Genomic DNA, 15,468 nt, shown 5'->3' with positions numbered 1-15,468 from the left:
TTTTTTTTTTTTAATTTATCAGCAGCAGTGTTTGCGTGAGCGGGTGTGCCGCGCGTCTGTGGCCGATCTCGGGTAGGAATATCTTATCCTATCTGGGGTTGATTACAACTGTCCATGGGCGGCGGTAACCACTTACCATCAGGTGGACTGCATGCTCGTCTGCTACTCCTATATTATAAAAAAAAAATGTATTGAAACTAGGAAACTAGTAGTATGTACGAGGATCAGATTCACAGGCGGACGCAAGCCTGCGTGGCACAAAAAAGCTATTACGACCTTTGTTATTTGAGGATAAAAAAAATAATGATGAGAACAAACTATGATAACTTATTCCATTTGTTTTTTCACATTTGAAGGTTCAAACATTAATTATATTATTCTAATAAAAATAAATTAAATATTTTATACATATACAAAAACTTTATAAAAAAAAGTTGAATATCATTATAATTAACTATAGTAATTAATGTAATTAAAGACATTAATTATTTCCTACAATAAAAATGCTGGGATATAGATATAGGTGTAATCAAAAACTACACCATTCATTTAAACCATTTATTTCTTTGGTTAAAAACATACAAATGGCATCTATGTGCGCTTCTTTTTCTTCTTATTTTTGTTCTTATTTGTCTTATCTACATTCCAATACAACAACAGCTGTGCTACAATTGCACCATTAGCCAATGTTGAAACACAGTATGTAAGAATAATAATGTTATCTCCAGTTTCTTGAATCGAAGTAAAGATTCTTGCTATGCTTCCTCCAAATAGAAGAAAACATGTGACAGCTGACAGTTGGCCTGTGCTTCCGTTTTTGTAATTCGTAATAACTTGAATTGACTGAAAATTTAATGATGGATTAGTATAACTATTACAAGATATGTATTGCTATATATTGAATATAGTATGATATATATTGAATATAAAAAGAAGTTTTATATTCAATATATACAATTACATTTATCTGATCTATTATTTACCTTTGCAAAGACTATAATGGGAACATTGACAGCCTGCATGTTCCACAAAATATCTTTAGGTGTGTAGCCACCAACCAATGTTGCCACAAGACCCACATAGGCACCTAGGAACAAAGTTGCTTTCGTCGGAGAACCTCCATAGTGTAACACAAGAGCTGCAATTATAGCCGTTTGGATTGCAAGGAATGTTCCTTCACCCCAGGCACTGAAAAACAGATGAATGAATTGCAGAATACATAAATAAATATAAGATGTTGTTACAATTTAAATAACTATAACATAATGTTACATTTTTATAAATTATTTGTTAATTATGGTATCTATCTTTGTAATTATACATTTATAGACTTTCTTGAAATAAATGATGCCATATTCACTAAAAATTCATGTGTTTTGGGCTAGCAATTTGAAAGTCTATAAAGCAAGAGTTCATTGATCCCATTTACATACCTGAAAGGAAAGTTCATCACATAACTGTAAGCAAAGTTGGCAGTGATCGCAAACAGTTCCAAGTACACTCCATATATACTTATGCCCTGAGCGCTTTTACTGCGGAGAATCTTCACAATCTGAGGCACTTTTACTAATATTGACCCCGCAATAATACCAATACCTAGCCCTTTACTTAAAGTACTCTTAAAACAGGGAACTGAAATTAAACAAAGAATTTTTAATAACAAAATATAAAATAATAAGTAAATAAGATTAGCATATTGAGTACTTACCATCGAGAAAATTTAAATTTTTAAAATACTCCTCGTAACACTTTTCCGATAATACGGATAGTATCAAACCTTTAAAGAATTCCTCCATGATTTAACTTATTATATAACTTATAATAAATACAATTGTTACTTATTATTCCATTTAAAAAATGTATAAAACATCTCCCAAAAATATTCAACGTTCCAATAGTTGAAAATGTTGAACCTTGAAATAATAAATTGACGTTAGTTGACAATTTAGTACAAAAAGGCAGTGTTGGCAACCTGGGAGATGGCGCTGATCGTACCAGGGGTGTAAAATTATCGTATCTGCCGAAAAATTATCGTACATTATATAAGAACGCGTTAGTTATTAATGAAAATAGATATTTATCATAAATTTATATTGCACTCGACCGCCCGACCGGCCCGACACGTCATCGCATACTCGACAAGTAAAAACTTTTTTTTGCTCATCCACTCGATTCTTTTTTATATGAGTACTAAAGTACTCGAATACCAAAAATCCGACTCGGCACATCATTAGGCGCGATGCACGCGTTCCGTTTACCGTAAATTTATTAAATGTAACAATTAATATAACTTTAAAATATAACTTTTTTCGAAAAAATGATCAATGAAAGGCATATATAATACGTTTATGAATTCATTAAAACAGTTTCCCAAAAAGTTTCAAGTAGCCAATTATCGTACATTTGCGTACGATAATGACTCGCAATCGTACATCGTACGGTGGTATCAAATTATCGTACATGTACGATAATTATCGTACGGTTGCCAACACTGCAAAAAGGTTATCGACATCACGTATGACGTTGGCAGTTTTATCCTTCGGTGTTACCATACCAAATGAAACTTTGTGTTTAAATATTATAGAATGATTATTACGAACATGCTCATGGGCATTTATTTCTATTTTTTTTTGTATTTTATATTTACGTTTGTTTTTCAGAAATATAAAACATTTGTAACATTAATAGAAAAATATTGTGTACTATTTTTGTATAATTGTCTATAACTTTTATTAAAAAAAAATAGTTTCAAATAATTAAAAATAACTGTCGACTATATTTTTCTGTTCATGTAGGTAGGTTTCATAAACGGCTATGTCGTATGTCTATTGTCTACAGTCGTTTGTTGTCAGCTCAGTGAGAGTTTTTCAATTTCCCCAGGTAAGTTTTTAGTTGTCATAAATTTACGACTTAAAAACTACAATCTATGTTATTTGAGAGTAAAATAAATAGTTTTTAAGTATTAGAGGTTCGTGATATATTTTTAGGGAGACATATTTATTCGAAGCATTCTGGCTTAGCCCTTAAGCGTAATATCGCATATAATAAGAATCTAATATTATCTGGGGTTGACTACTGACGTTCATAGGTGACCACTTATCATCACGTGGAATCCGTGCTCGTTTGTTACGCTATTTTATTTTATTTCATTTTTTTCCACTTCTTAGGTAGTTTTGGCTAACCTAGCAACATTATGATCATAGACAAAAATATTATAATCGCCAGTGGCTCCCTGCTATTCGTCTAGAAAAGTTTATCAGACTATAAAATTTAGTATTCTTAATTACAATAAATATTCTTGTAATTTTTCATCAGATCACAATCCGTACAACATAAAAAATATTCCTTTGTTACTCAAATTGGTACGCTTGATATTAGTAATTCTGCCTCTTTCATATCAGAAAACATTTGGTTTCCACAAATCATAGTACATATAGACAGATACTACCATGGACCACATAGCTTTGTTAAAATGTTAAACTACTTATGGTACAGGATCCCTAGTATAGTTTTCATCATTTATTAATAACAAGCTGATTTTTCGTGAGTAGCTTCGTTTCGACAAGACGCCCAACATTTTTCCTTACAGCAATGTTGGTAAATGGTAGCTTGATGGGGCAGCAAGGATAAAATATGTTGACCGGACGAATTCTAAAAATTTATTACTAACCAAATTTTTCTTTGTTAATTATCAAGATAATTATTTAAATAACGTGAAAAAATATTTGTCCTACAAAATATAAGGTTTTTATTAAGGCGTCCCCCCTCTCCAACATGTATCATAAACAAGGTCATGAAAAATAATTACTAACCAGCTGATTTTTTTTTTATTGGCTGTCTACCATTTACATAGTCTACCATGCACATTGTCCTACAAATTGCATGGTATGTCATCTCGGACCTACGCTGAAAAGATGTTAATTCCGCAGGATTATTTTTTTTATTAGTAACTGTAGGACAAAGGTATCACGTGATAGGATAATATAATTTTTATCTAAATAAAACAATGTCCTACAAAAAAAAGGGTAACTTTTATTAATCCTACAAGATTTGTAATTTAACTATAATATAATATAAATAAACTATAAAACTGGCGGACTGGAATAACGTACTTCGCAATTTGTAGGACAATGTGGGTAGTAAGCTGTGTAAATGTTAGACAGCTAATAAAAAAAAAATCAGCTGGTTAGTAATTATTTTTCATGACCTTGTTTATGATACATGTTGGAGAGGGGGGACGCCTTAAAAAAAACCTTATATTTTGTAGGACAAATATTTTTTCACGTTATTTAGATAATTGTCTCGATAATTAATAAAAAAAAATTCGGTTAGTAATATTTTTTTTTGATTCGTCAAATCAACATATTTCATCCCTATTATTTTAGTTATAAACCACAATCGAGAACTTTCGTACGAGAATTTGTTGGGCGTCTCATTGAAACGAAGCTATTCTGGAACACTCAGCTTGATACTAATTATTTTTACATTAAGTATTAGTACTACAACTTTTAAGTGTAGGTCCGAGATGACATACCATGTAATTTGTAGGACAATGTGCATGGTAGACTATGTAAATGGTAGACAGCCAATAAAAAAAAAATCAGCTGGTTAGTAATTATTTTTCATGGCCTTGTTTATGATACATGTTGGAGAGGGGGGACGCCTTAATAAAAACCTTATATTTTGTAGGACAAATATTTTTTCACGTTATTTAAATAATTATCTTGATAATTAACAAAGAAAAATTTGGTTAGTAATAAATTTTTAGAATTCGTCCGGTCAACATATTTTATCCTTGCTGCCCCATCAAGCTACCATTTACCAACATTGCTGTAAGGAAAAATGTTGGGCGTCTTGTCGAAACGAAGCTACTCACGAAAAATCAGCTTGTTATTAATAAATGATGAAAACTATACTAGGGATCCTGTACTATTAGGTACTACTTTACGAAAGTGGCAGAACAAATATTGGGTCAATTAGTTATAATAATAAAACCACGATATTTTCCTTGAATTTTAGTTTAATGAACCAGTATGCCACTTAATAATATTTTGGCATTTTATTCTAATCTTGAGAATCCCCTAATGCTCAATTAATCTTCGTCCGGGTGTTAAAACTGGATGGATAAACAATAAAGAGAAAAATGTTGTTTTTTTTTTCTTAAATTTTGGCATATAAAATGATTGTTAATAATACAAACTCTAGTAATTCTGTTTAGACAACAAATAACGATTGTTCTTGTTGGTATTAAATATTTGAAGTTTATATAATTAAGCTGCAGCTTAGTTACAGAAAAGCACTGGTTAAGCTGTTAGGTACATAATATTAAACGTCTGTCATAGCGACGTAGCGACGTACCCTTTCCACAAATCACATTTTATTATTACAAAACTAAAAGTTATTAGTTTTTCGAATTGCATAGCCTATATTCCCCACTGAAGTGACCTTTTATCGCTTACGCGCCGGCTGGCGTTTTTTGTTTTTGGGGAATAGCAAAATATCACGAATTACAAAAATTATTTATATTTCCTACAGTTATTTCGGCGAACTTCTCTCCGGGCGGCTAAAAACCCACGCTACGCCACTGGTTGATTAATATTTCTATGACACTATTACGAATTTAAAAATAATTATTGCAGTCCATTATTTGAAATTAATTTGAGTATATCTTTATCAGTTGTCTGATGATATCTTTATGTATATTTAAACTAAAGATACCTCATTTCGTATTTTTATATAAAAGTAACAGAAAAAAATATTGGCACTAAAATGTTTCAAATTCTTACATTATGTCATTACAATTCTTCTAATATGATACTATACTCCTAATGTTATAACAATTGTTACATATTGATAGAAAAAAGTACATTTATGGTAAAGTCAACAAGTCTAAATAAATATTAAATATTTCGAGACAGTATTTTACATTACAAATAAATTATAAGGAAAATACCAATCCAATCCAAGATTTCATCAAGATTTAATTAAAATTGCAATAAATAACCTTGTTTACACAGTCAAGTGAAATTAATATCATAACGGACTAGGACTGTACAAATTTACTTTATATTATGAAATTTTGTAAATACACATATAATAAAATTATTGAAGAACGCAGATATGATACATGAATTATGTAAGATTTTTACTAATATATTATAGTTCTCCTCATTTTGTCCCTCACACATGTACTGGACGGATTATAGGGGATAGTAAATTTCCAGCCGACATATGTGTAGTATTTGTATATAATTATCTGTATTAACATGTGAAAAATTTACGCTATGTAATACAAAACTACTTAAAAATTACACTGGAAGCTACGGACTAAATTCACAACACTCGTGGCGAAGGGACTTTACTCCCTTTAAAGATCGTACTAAATAAATATTAACATATTGAGATACGTAGTTCTCGTAACGAATTTTGAGCCTTATAAGTATTTGAATGCGCGCAGAAGCATGCTTGGCGTGATAGTTAGATACCAAAGTCTAATTCTATACTCCGATCTAATCTTACAAACTACCCTACTACTTCTGACAAGAGCACGAAATCACCGATAAATGACTAACTTGAAAGTATTTAAAAACAGTATAAATAATAAAGAAGGCTACAGTATCACGGGAACATGTCTAATGTCCATGTAATATAATGTATAGTTAACGCCAAACTGCTCATCCGCTCTGAAGTTGTTGCGAGCAGGTGTAATCATACAATTTGCTATGGTGACGCGATTCATTTCTATATTCAGAGCGGACTAGCAGTTTTACGCGGTTATACCTATGTATGTATTTGACTTACCGTGCACTTTTGCTAAACTTTTGAAAACATTAATTAACGAATAATCTTATTGGTAATTATTTGTTACAATCTCCCTTCGCCACATCGAAACCCTACTTAACAATTGAAAATGTTCATGTACCAAAAACCTTAAGTTTTCTACTACAACCGCACAAGAAAATAGATGACGAACTTTTAACACAAACATCACACCTTTAAGTATTGCTTGTAGTTTCATCTGCTGCGAAACAGAACATCCTCATAGTGTTAGTACTTTACGCGAAAACTTTGTTCCTTATTTATAATGAATGTTCAATATGTGATATCTATAGTATGCGTGATAAATGAATAGTTATATTTATTTTGGCCTTTTCTGATGTTGCTATATTTAGAAAATCTCTTAATTTTATGTATCTTCTCTGGTTTTTATATAGCTTTCATGGGCATATCTCTTTATATAAGCTCGGAAGATTATGATAAGTAGCGTAATATATGTTTCGAAGCGTTACAACAGGATTTGTGTTGATTAAATGGAACAAGTTTCTGGAATTCATAATTTAATAGAGGCAGTGAAACTGTCATCGAACTGTTTGTAAATAACATTTTTTTAATTGGAAATATTATTTTAACTTGGTTAGGAATATTTACATTTTCTTTATGTTTAGTCGGTTTTTTTCAGTATCTTAATTAATCTGAGTAGATAACCAGATAGTAGGTGAGTATCTAACTATAACATAAGAAATTACAACTTTGAGACGTGCATTTAAATTAGGCGTATTATATTCTAAAACGATAACCTTAGCCTTAGAGAACTAGCAAATGATACATTCAACAATCCTCGTAATACGAAAATAGTCTATTTCCATCTATCAACAAACGGGGATCTATCAACCCTTCAATGGAGTATCCAATTAACCCTATAATTTAATCTACTCTAGCAATCTGAAAAAAAGTGTAAAATGTGTAATTGCAAATACTAATCCTATATTAAATTACTAATTGTTTCATTGCTTGATTCCTATTATACTGATGAAGTTAAGTACGCTATCAGAGTGGTTTCAATGAGAATGATAGTTTGGGTCTAGAATTATTTTTCCCTAGAATCTTCTTTTGTTCCTCTTTAATTCTTTTCTCCTGTTCCTTTTTCAACTTTTGCCTCTCCTCGTCCATTTTTCGTTGTTCTTCAATCATTGCCAATCTTTCTTCCGCCTGAAAAAAGAAAATAAATCGATTTAATATTTTTACAATAAGGGACAAATCATTAACATATAAAGTTAAGATATGAAGTCACCCAAATACATTAGCATCCCATCTTATGGATGACATATTTCCTAGCATAAGAAGACTTAAAAAAAGAGTAGTCCAGGACTCTGATGAGATCTTTGAGGGGATGTCACAGGACTTGTGTCTCGCATAAAACCACACATCCTAAATATTGCTGAATGTCCATAGGGACAGCTTGCAATAGCGTCTGGTGAAAAAAAAAACAAATGTTTACAGTAGTAGGGCTATCCTGTTTTTTTAAATTCTTTATACAGATAGGCTGGCTGATGGAAAGTCGCCTGTCGCCTTTTAAGGTGTATGTTAGATATTGAATCCCACAAAAGGGTTGATGTATTTGCGACCAGTAAAACAGAAAATAATACTAACCAACTTGCGCTGTGCCTCCTCAATCTTTCGATTATTTTCAGCCATGATTTCTTCCAATTCTTTCCTTTTACGAGCTTCTTCCTCCTGTATGATAAAATAATTATATTAACACAGAAGCAAATACCACTTTAAAACATACAACTCAAAATAATTACACAACATTTAGTTCATAAATTATTATGAATCCTTCATATCACATTGATGCTGCTATAAAAGCCACAATGGGCCTTTTGCATTCATTATATGCATACTTTACATTTAAATCCAATTTTTAATTAGTGATTCGTTTAGGTCATAAAGATCAATAAAAATTTCGTTTTCCATAAAACACCTAAAGCAATGGTTTATCCTAATTTGATCCACATAGATATTTCTATAATAGAAATTATTCAATTATTATATTTCATCATACACATTGATAATACAAACACCTACTTGAAAAATAAAATTTTGTTATACAAAAAATAGTTCAAAAAATACCTTCAACATTCAGGTTGGGTCCTCAAAGCAGCTTCTCCCTTAAAATTCATACAGCTTCTGGCTCTTGATAAGTCTTCCGACCTGACTTATAGACTACGTGACTGCCAAGGACAGTCAAGTGAACAGTTTTAAAATGCTAGCCGGTCACTTCTATAGCATTCTTACCGTTAGGCAATTGATAACAAACAGACTTGCCTCATACATAAATGACATGCATGTAGTTATCGATTACAATTTATCAAACATTAAAAGACTTTTGTGTCTCAATGAGTGACAAGTAATTTTAATTTAAGACAAATTCTTGTAAGCACTCGAACTACACCTGACTGGACCTTTAACAGATATGATCGAAATAATACTTTTATTAGTTTGGCTTGTACATAAAGTCGGCATAGATATTATTGGTACTTAAACATTGAAATTTACAGTTAGCATGTTTATTAGCATGTGGAACAACCGGGGTTGTTCTTTGTGTGTGTGTCATGTGTGAGAGCAAAAGCAAGGGTATGTTGCGTTGCTTTTACACATGACTGGGGGACAGTGGTGGCAGTTACCTGTCTGGCGAGCTCCTCGCGCCGCTGTTGCTCTCTCTGTCTCTCTAGTTCTTCCATCATCTCCTTCTCCATCTTGCGTTTTGCTTCTTCCACTCTTTTTGCTACTTCTTGCTCTATTTCATCTTTACGCTTTTCTAATTCCTCTTCAACGCGCTTCTTCACAAGCAGTTCTATTCTTTTTGCTGCTTCTTCTTCAACAACCTGTAATATTCAATTTAGTATTTTAAATTCATAAACATCTATTATCTACAATTAATATTAAGTTTTAGTTCATGCTAAAAATATAAATCAGGTCAATGACTGTTTTTCTAAACTATACAATGAATAATTAGAAAATATCATTTCTGTCAACTATTTGTTATAACAAATAAGATACTAAATGAGCACACAGATCATCTAATGGGGACTAGACCATCGGCCTGTAATAAACCTATATACGATTTGTGTTTTACTTAAAATTGGGAATGAATGAATTACTAATATTGTTTCCTTAATGATCAAGATAAAATGGCTTATATGTATAAAACTAGCTTTACCCATGAAACTGGAAATGGAAGAACTAACGAAACAAGAAACAAGAGTGCTATAATAAAAATGCATCTAAAAATCCACAATCTATAAAAACAAAAAAATATTTCAGTTATACAAAATATGGTAAACATGATATCGTGATGCATATACTTGAACTGTATGTATGAAACGAAGATACCAATTTAAAGGTCACGGTGTCATATGGCACGGTTTATTTACAAACCTTTTGTTCTGCTTCGCGGACACGCCTTTGTCTTTCCATTTCGGCTAGCCGGTCTACTTCGTCCATTTTACTACGTCCCTTGGACTTCTTACGTCTACTTCCATCGTACGAGGCTTCGCTGCTGGTCGACGATGACGCGGAATGTGATCTTTTCCTTAAAAATAAACAAATAACCTATAATACTAATTCCATTATATAAATGTATGTGTTTATTAGTTTTGTAAACAACTTACCTAGACTTCGAACTTCTTTCTCTAGACTTATCAACATGTTTCGAACTCCTACTGCGTGATGTAGATCGATCCTTAGATCGGCTTTTTTTCCTGGAATGTTTGCTGTTTTTATGATGTCGCCTGGGCGATTTGCTACGTGATCGCGAACGACCCATGCCTAACAACTGTATATTTGAGGATTAAGTAAACGTAGGTGTATTTATTTTATTTGGAATTATGCAAAATATGCGAGCACCTCACTTCACTCTCAAACTCAAGCACTCCAGTAGGTGTTGCCAGAGGCAATACTAAAATTCTACTATTCAGCTTTAGTACAAAATATTTTAAGAAATTTGGTTCATTAATACAAAGTAAATCAAGAGAATCAGTTTTATCTGCTATGAAAATTATTTAATTGTACTCAATTCACTTCTTGTTCGAGTAAACAAAATATTCGTGTATGAATGTATTTTAAATTCTACTATAAATATAGTCTATCATTAGCAATTTTATATGGCAGCACTATGCCTTTTTTTGTTTTGATAGAAAAGATTTTATAGTTATTCAGCCAAATAAGCATTGTATAAAAAAATGTCTTGGCTTCCACATAAAAGATAGACCTACACTGTTGCAGACTTTTAGTTATATTTAAGGGTTCGTACACAAAACTGCGATGCGACGTCGCATCGCAAAAATCTGCGAGCTCCCTCGACGCATCGCAAGAACTTGCGAATTGATTCGCATCGCACAGTGGTTGTTGTTGTTGGTCACCCTGAGAGACGCTACGCCGCACGATATCGCATCGCAGCAATTCGCATCGCAATTTTCTGCGTTGCGAATTAGCATCGCGTCACATCGCAGTTTTGTGTTCGAGCCCTAAGACAAACAATTGCACAGTGCACACCTTGCATTACTTTAAAAATTTAGGCAGCGTACGCTTAGAAAGCTTTGAGAGGACAAAAACCAAATATTTATTTATCTTACTATAAAAGTTATATTATCTTTTATAATTTGTATATTTGTTTGTAGTCTGTTGTATAAAATATTATTGTACTCATATCGTTATTACTGTAAAATTCTATGTAAAATGTAAATCCATTCAGTAGCTTTTGCTCCAAAAAGGTACAAACATCCATCCATCCATCCATCTTAACAAATTTTCGTCTATATAATATTAGTAGGATTATAATTATAATACTTTATTATTTATAATGTGTATATTTGATTTATTTTTTAACAAAGTTTCTAATTAGTTACTGATTGACTTTCGCTGGGTCGCTGATTGATAAAGTATTCCCTTTCTTTCTGATTAATAAACGTTATCAATTTCGAAGTTGCTTGTATAATAGTTTCTTCATCCATTATACCCTTTTTAGCAGGTCTTAATGATATTCCTGTGTTGGTGGTACTAGGGGATAAGCTATAAAGAGTGCTTTTTATATTAATCGGATCAATTTGAAGAAAGCTTGCTTTACCTCGGGGTCCGTCGTCTAATTTACTGAATTTAAAGGACTGTTTCATATTCATAATGTCCGCTTCTGATGTCAAACGACTGACTGACTTCTTGAGTAGAGATTTAAAATCTGTGACGCTTTTAGCGCTCTGTACATTGTGTGGACTGGTCACTGACTTTTTGGAAGTTGGGCAAGACACGGTATCTTGTATAAGAACTGACGTTGAGCCAGAACTGTCTGCAGAGGTAATTTTGTCATTAAGTCCATCCTCTGCAACGACTGCTTCAACTTTTGAATAATCTATTACTTCGTGAGTGCAAGTTTCCTTTTCTCTCTTATTTAACTCACACTCGTCATCAGGCTCAATCATTACGTTATCTGGATCATAATATTCTTTTAGTTTTGCCAGTATTCCCTTAATGTCTTGCTCCTCGTCTATATCAGCGTCGTCGTACGACTCCTTTATTTCTATATTGCCTCTATAAAAGTAATCATAGGGCAATGTGTATCCTCGTATGACCAACTCCGCTGCGCTGCCGTATCGTGGAATGGTCATGGGCTGCTTGTAAATACACTCGAACTGTCCTGTCGATGCCCTCGGATTACCGGCATAATCAATCACGACTGAAACAGGTAAAGTAATAAGTTATAAATAATTTCCTAAGTGGATTTTGAAATGGGAATTTGAACATACTTCCTTCATTCTATAGCTTATTTTTCCACATTTAATTATCTTATAAAATATCACAACAAGTTCATATCTTAGACTCACTCTTAACCTGGATATCAATATTACATCAGGTAGAATAGGTTACCGACAAACGAGTCAAATACGGAAAGAAACATAATATTGTTATAGGCCTCGCTTCAATCGGCGTATCGGATCTTCTGATAATAATGACTACTTTAACAACATTAATTATGTGCCTTTAGCTCTTCGAAAGTATCAATTTAGCCACTTTCGTACAAATTTTTGCAAGATTTTATTTATTAACGTTGTTAATGCAAATTATTATGTCGCAAATGTTTAATATACGTATGATGAGGGTTCTTTTACTTATATAAGACCATGAGTCTTTACAACTATTTAGGCACTCGGCAGAGTGTCAGACAAGTACGGTAAAGAGTAATTAAAATTATTGGGATTACATGCTCTATTTATATCTGTTCAATAGGTAATTTTGAATAAGTTACATAACATAATGAAGTATATACTATTTTTAATTTAGTAGGTACCTTTTATAATATCGGATACGACTGCTGGACAGATCTTCGCAGTGACCTGTGTGGTATGGTTCAAATCCGGACACGAGTTGATTTCGATCAGCCACGGCTTGTATTCCTTGTCCAGGATGAAGTCACAACCGTAAAGTTCGAAACGGTTCTTACACACGGACAACGAATCTTGGCAACTCAACATTATTCCAATAATAGATCGCTTCATACCGGGATAAATTAAGTTATCCCAAACTTTATCCCTCCCAATTTTGTTCAAGTAACTTTTATATTTCTCCAGATCCCACATATTATTTTGAGGTAAATCAACGTGTCGTCCTACGCAGTTATTGTATTTTCTTTGCACAGCGTTATTAGTCAAATGTATGGATTCGTGATAGTTTTTCAGATTGTACCGTTGCGAGCTGAATTTCAAATAGCAGTCTCTGTACATCCATATAATCAAGGGATATGTACTTGTTACCAAATAGTATTGCCTTATATCGAATTTCGTTTCATATATCAGTAAGGGTTCCTCTGCAAAAAAATATTGAACTATTATTCTTAGTAATAACACCTTAAGTGAATAGGTACATTTGCATTTTTATTATTACTTTTATTACTTAAGTAGTGATATTTACGAGTAAACCACGAACACTTACCAATATATTTTTGGATCACGTATTTGGAATTTGCTTTGTTCAGCAAGTTTGTTATTACACCTAATTTGGACGCCATTCTTATACCCCTACCTCTTGAACAATGAGCCGGCTTGATAATCCATATATTATGACAACCTTCGCAGCTCAGCTGGGGTCGGTACCTATGAATTTCTTTGAGCAAATACTTCGCATAACTCAAGTATAATCTTAACTTATTACTTTTATCTGTTTGAAATACGTCTTCTTTGGCAATGATTCGATAATATTTCTTTAAAAATGAATTCCATTGTCCCGAACTGGCGGTGGCTATTGACCGGTCGATATCCTTGTTCTGCTTACGGAACAAATATTCCTTGCAACGATTTAATGCAAACACTATTATGTTCATTGATACTTTGCCAGTTTTCAGAAATACGGGTCGGTCGTTCGCAACCATGGAAAGAATCCACTTAAGCAAGCTAGTGCATGCGGTAATTTTGAAATCTTTTACGAATCCTTCTATTTCTCCAGCATCATAGCTATTGTATGTTCTAGGACTATTAACTTCTGCTACGTCTTCTATATAAAACCAATAATTTCTTTTGATAGAAGAGCACAAACCCTGCTTTGTAGTCCACATAGCGTCTACTTTTAGTTTATTTACTATGGTGTTACATTCTTTTGTCATGTCAATTACAGTAGTGTCCCGAGGCTCCTCTCGTGTGCGCCACATAAAATTTGGATTGTATTTTTCTACAAAATTCGAGAGTAATAATCTTTCCAATTCATTGTGAATTTCATTCTTGTTAGAAAACGTTCCGTTTCGTATTTTGGAGAGATTCATTCGGTTCGCTGGAATTTTTTCAACCCAACCCCGCTCCAATAAAGCCTTTCGTACGGCGCTGCAACAGCCGTATACGGAAAATATCTTATTTTCTTTTATTGCATTAGCCGCTAGATTTTTTAGTTTTTGATATCGCATTGATTTCGTTTGACAGCTGCATATAACGAAGCTCTTCTCTTTAGGGGTAAGACCCGAAGAGTAATAGGTGCTTTTAAACACCATCGGGGGCAATTTATTCACGTCCATTTTTTGACTGGAACTACCAAATCGGTTGAAAGGGGTAGGAAATTGGCTTACATTTCTCTTGGTACAAACTATTTTTTTCTGCAAACATGTTATAATTATTTATTTTTATACTTATTTAAACACAACTACTTAGTATACAATTTACTTATTCATAGTACAATTATTTAAAAGGAATTACTGGGTATGGTTTATGTCCAAGTAGAAAGTCGGTTGTTCCAAGTATTTCTTCATAATTCAGGCGCTTGCTTCTTCTAACATGTCGCTTGTTTACGTTTCTCTGAGCAAAATACGTAAGTTAAATAGTTTAATACATAAGAATATTATCGTTATGTAAATTATATACTGCTATGTATTTATAGTCATTACCTTCTTTTTTCGTGTTAATCTCCTCTTCTTGTGCGGCATCTTGTAAGGTTAATTTATTGTTCATCTTCATAAAATACCTCAAGGAAAAGTTATTATTTAATGTTTCTACTCAAAATTTTAACTTACAACTCCAACTAACTAACTTCACTAACAATACTTAAGAGTATAGATACTTACAAATTCATTATAATTAATTTAACACTACTATAATATAATTGCTTTAAAATGTAGACTTATTACATTGAGACTAGGTACTTTAAATATAAAGAGTA

General features: G+C 32.5%; 3 protein-coding genes across 5 annotated transcripts; all 3 read right to left on the bottom strand.

The window, feature by feature from the left end:
• Positions 1-544: 544 nt before the first annotated feature.
• LOC140748123 (mannose-P-dolichol utilization defect 1 protein homolog) lies at positions 545-1,952 on the bottom strand. Its single transcript, XM_073080857.1, has 4 exons — positions 1,709-1,952; positions 1,434-1,632; positions 984-1,188; positions 545-843 (listed from the first exon to the last, which is right to left on the bottom strand). The coding sequence occupies exons 1-4, from the start codon at positions 1,794-1,796 to the stop codon at positions 592-594; spliced, it is 744 nt and encodes a 247-aa protein (XP_072936958.1). The 5' UTR covers positions 1,797-1,952; the 3' UTR covers positions 545-591.
• Positions 1,953-5,961: 4,009 nt separating this feature from the next.
• Positions 5,962-10,728, bottom strand: Arglu1 (Arginine and glutamate rich 1). 2 transcript variants are annotated; one of them, XM_073081209.1, is made up of 5 exons: positions 10,452-10,728; positions 10,219-10,372; positions 9,465-9,665; positions 8,431-8,514; positions 5,962-7,989 (listed from the first exon to the last, which is right to left on the bottom strand). In XM_073081209.1, the coding sequence occupies exons 1-5, from the start codon at positions 10,604-10,606 to the stop codon at positions 7,828-7,830; spliced, it is 756 nt and encodes a 251-aa protein (XP_072937310.1). In that variant the 5' UTR covers positions 10,607-10,728; the 3' UTR covers positions 5,962-7,827. The 2 variants fall into 2 exon arrangements, 1 of the variants encoding a protein (XP_072937310.1); XR_012102945.1 differs by having other exon boundaries at positions 7,955-7,989; positions 8,911-9,665.
• Positions 10,729-11,632: 904 nt separating this feature from the next.
• On the bottom strand, positions 11,633-15,275 carry LOC140748047 (tubulin glycylase 3A). Of its 2 annotated transcripts, none has more exons than XM_073080741.1 (4): positions 15,197-15,275; positions 13,762-14,908; positions 13,121-13,636; positions 11,633-12,508 (listed from the first exon to the last, which is right to left on the bottom strand). In XM_073080741.1, exons 1-4 carry the CDS (start codon positions 15,233-15,235, stop codon positions 11,676-11,678), a joined length of 2,535 nt encoding a protein of 844 aa, XP_072936842.1. In that variant the 5' UTR covers positions 15,236-15,275; the 3' UTR covers positions 11,633-11,675. The 2 variants fall into 2 exon arrangements, with proteins under 2 accessions (XP_072936842.1, XP_072936843.1); XM_073080742.1 differs by lacking the exon at positions 15,197-15,275 and adding an exon at positions 15,009-15,103.
• Between the last annotated feature and the right edge of the window lie 193 nt (positions 15,276-15,468).

This window comes from Epargyreus clarus, unplaced genomic scaffold, assembly GCF_041222505.1.
Source record: "Epargyreus clarus isolate Ecla_fem2 unplaced genomic scaffold, WU_Ecla_fem_2.2 ptg000015l, whole genome shotgun sequence".
NCBI lineage: Eukaryota > Metazoa > Arthropoda > Insecta > Lepidoptera > Hesperiidae > Epargyreus > Epargyreus clarus.
This window is presented reverse-complemented; position numbering and strand designations above follow the sequence as displayed.

Bases quoted from the DNA above. Each gene is read 5' to 3' on its own strand.
- LOC140748123 (XM_073080857.1), bottom strand. From the start codon at position 1,796: ATGGAGGAATTCTTTAAAGGTTTGATACTATCCGTATTATCGGAAAAG. The intron at 1,633-1,708 runs GTAAGTACTCAA...GTTTAATTTCAG, and splicing joins AAATTTAAATTTTCTCGATG to TTCCCTGTTTTAAGAGTACT. The intron at 844-983 runs GTAAATAATAGA...TTAAATTTTCAG, and splicing joins CCATTATAGTCTTTGCAAAG to TCAATTCAAGTTATTACGAA.
- LOC140748047 (XM_073080741.1), bottom strand. From the start codon at position 15,235: ATGCCGCACAAGAAGAGGAGATTAACACGAAAAAAGAAG. The intron at 14,909-15,196 runs GTAATGACTATA...ACATGTTTGCAG, and splicing joins GATTAACACGAAAAAAGAAG to AAAAAAATAGTTTGTACCAA. The intron at 13,637-13,761 runs GTAAGTGTTCGT...ATTTTTTTGCAG, and splicing joins CGTGATCCAAAAATATATTG to AGGAACCCTTACTGATATAT.
- Arglu1 (XM_073081209.1), bottom strand. From the start codon at position 10,606: ATGGGTCGTTCGCGATCACGTAGCAAATCGCCCAGGCGACATCATAAA. The intron at 10,373-10,451 runs GTAAGTTGTTTA...TTTATTTTTAAG, and splicing joins GAAAGAAGTTCGAAGTCTAG to GAAAAGATCACATTCCGCGT. The intron at 9,666-10,218 runs GTTTGTAAATAA...TGAATATTACAG, and splicing joins TCCGCGAAGCAGAACAAAAG to GTTGTTGAAGAAGAAGCAGC.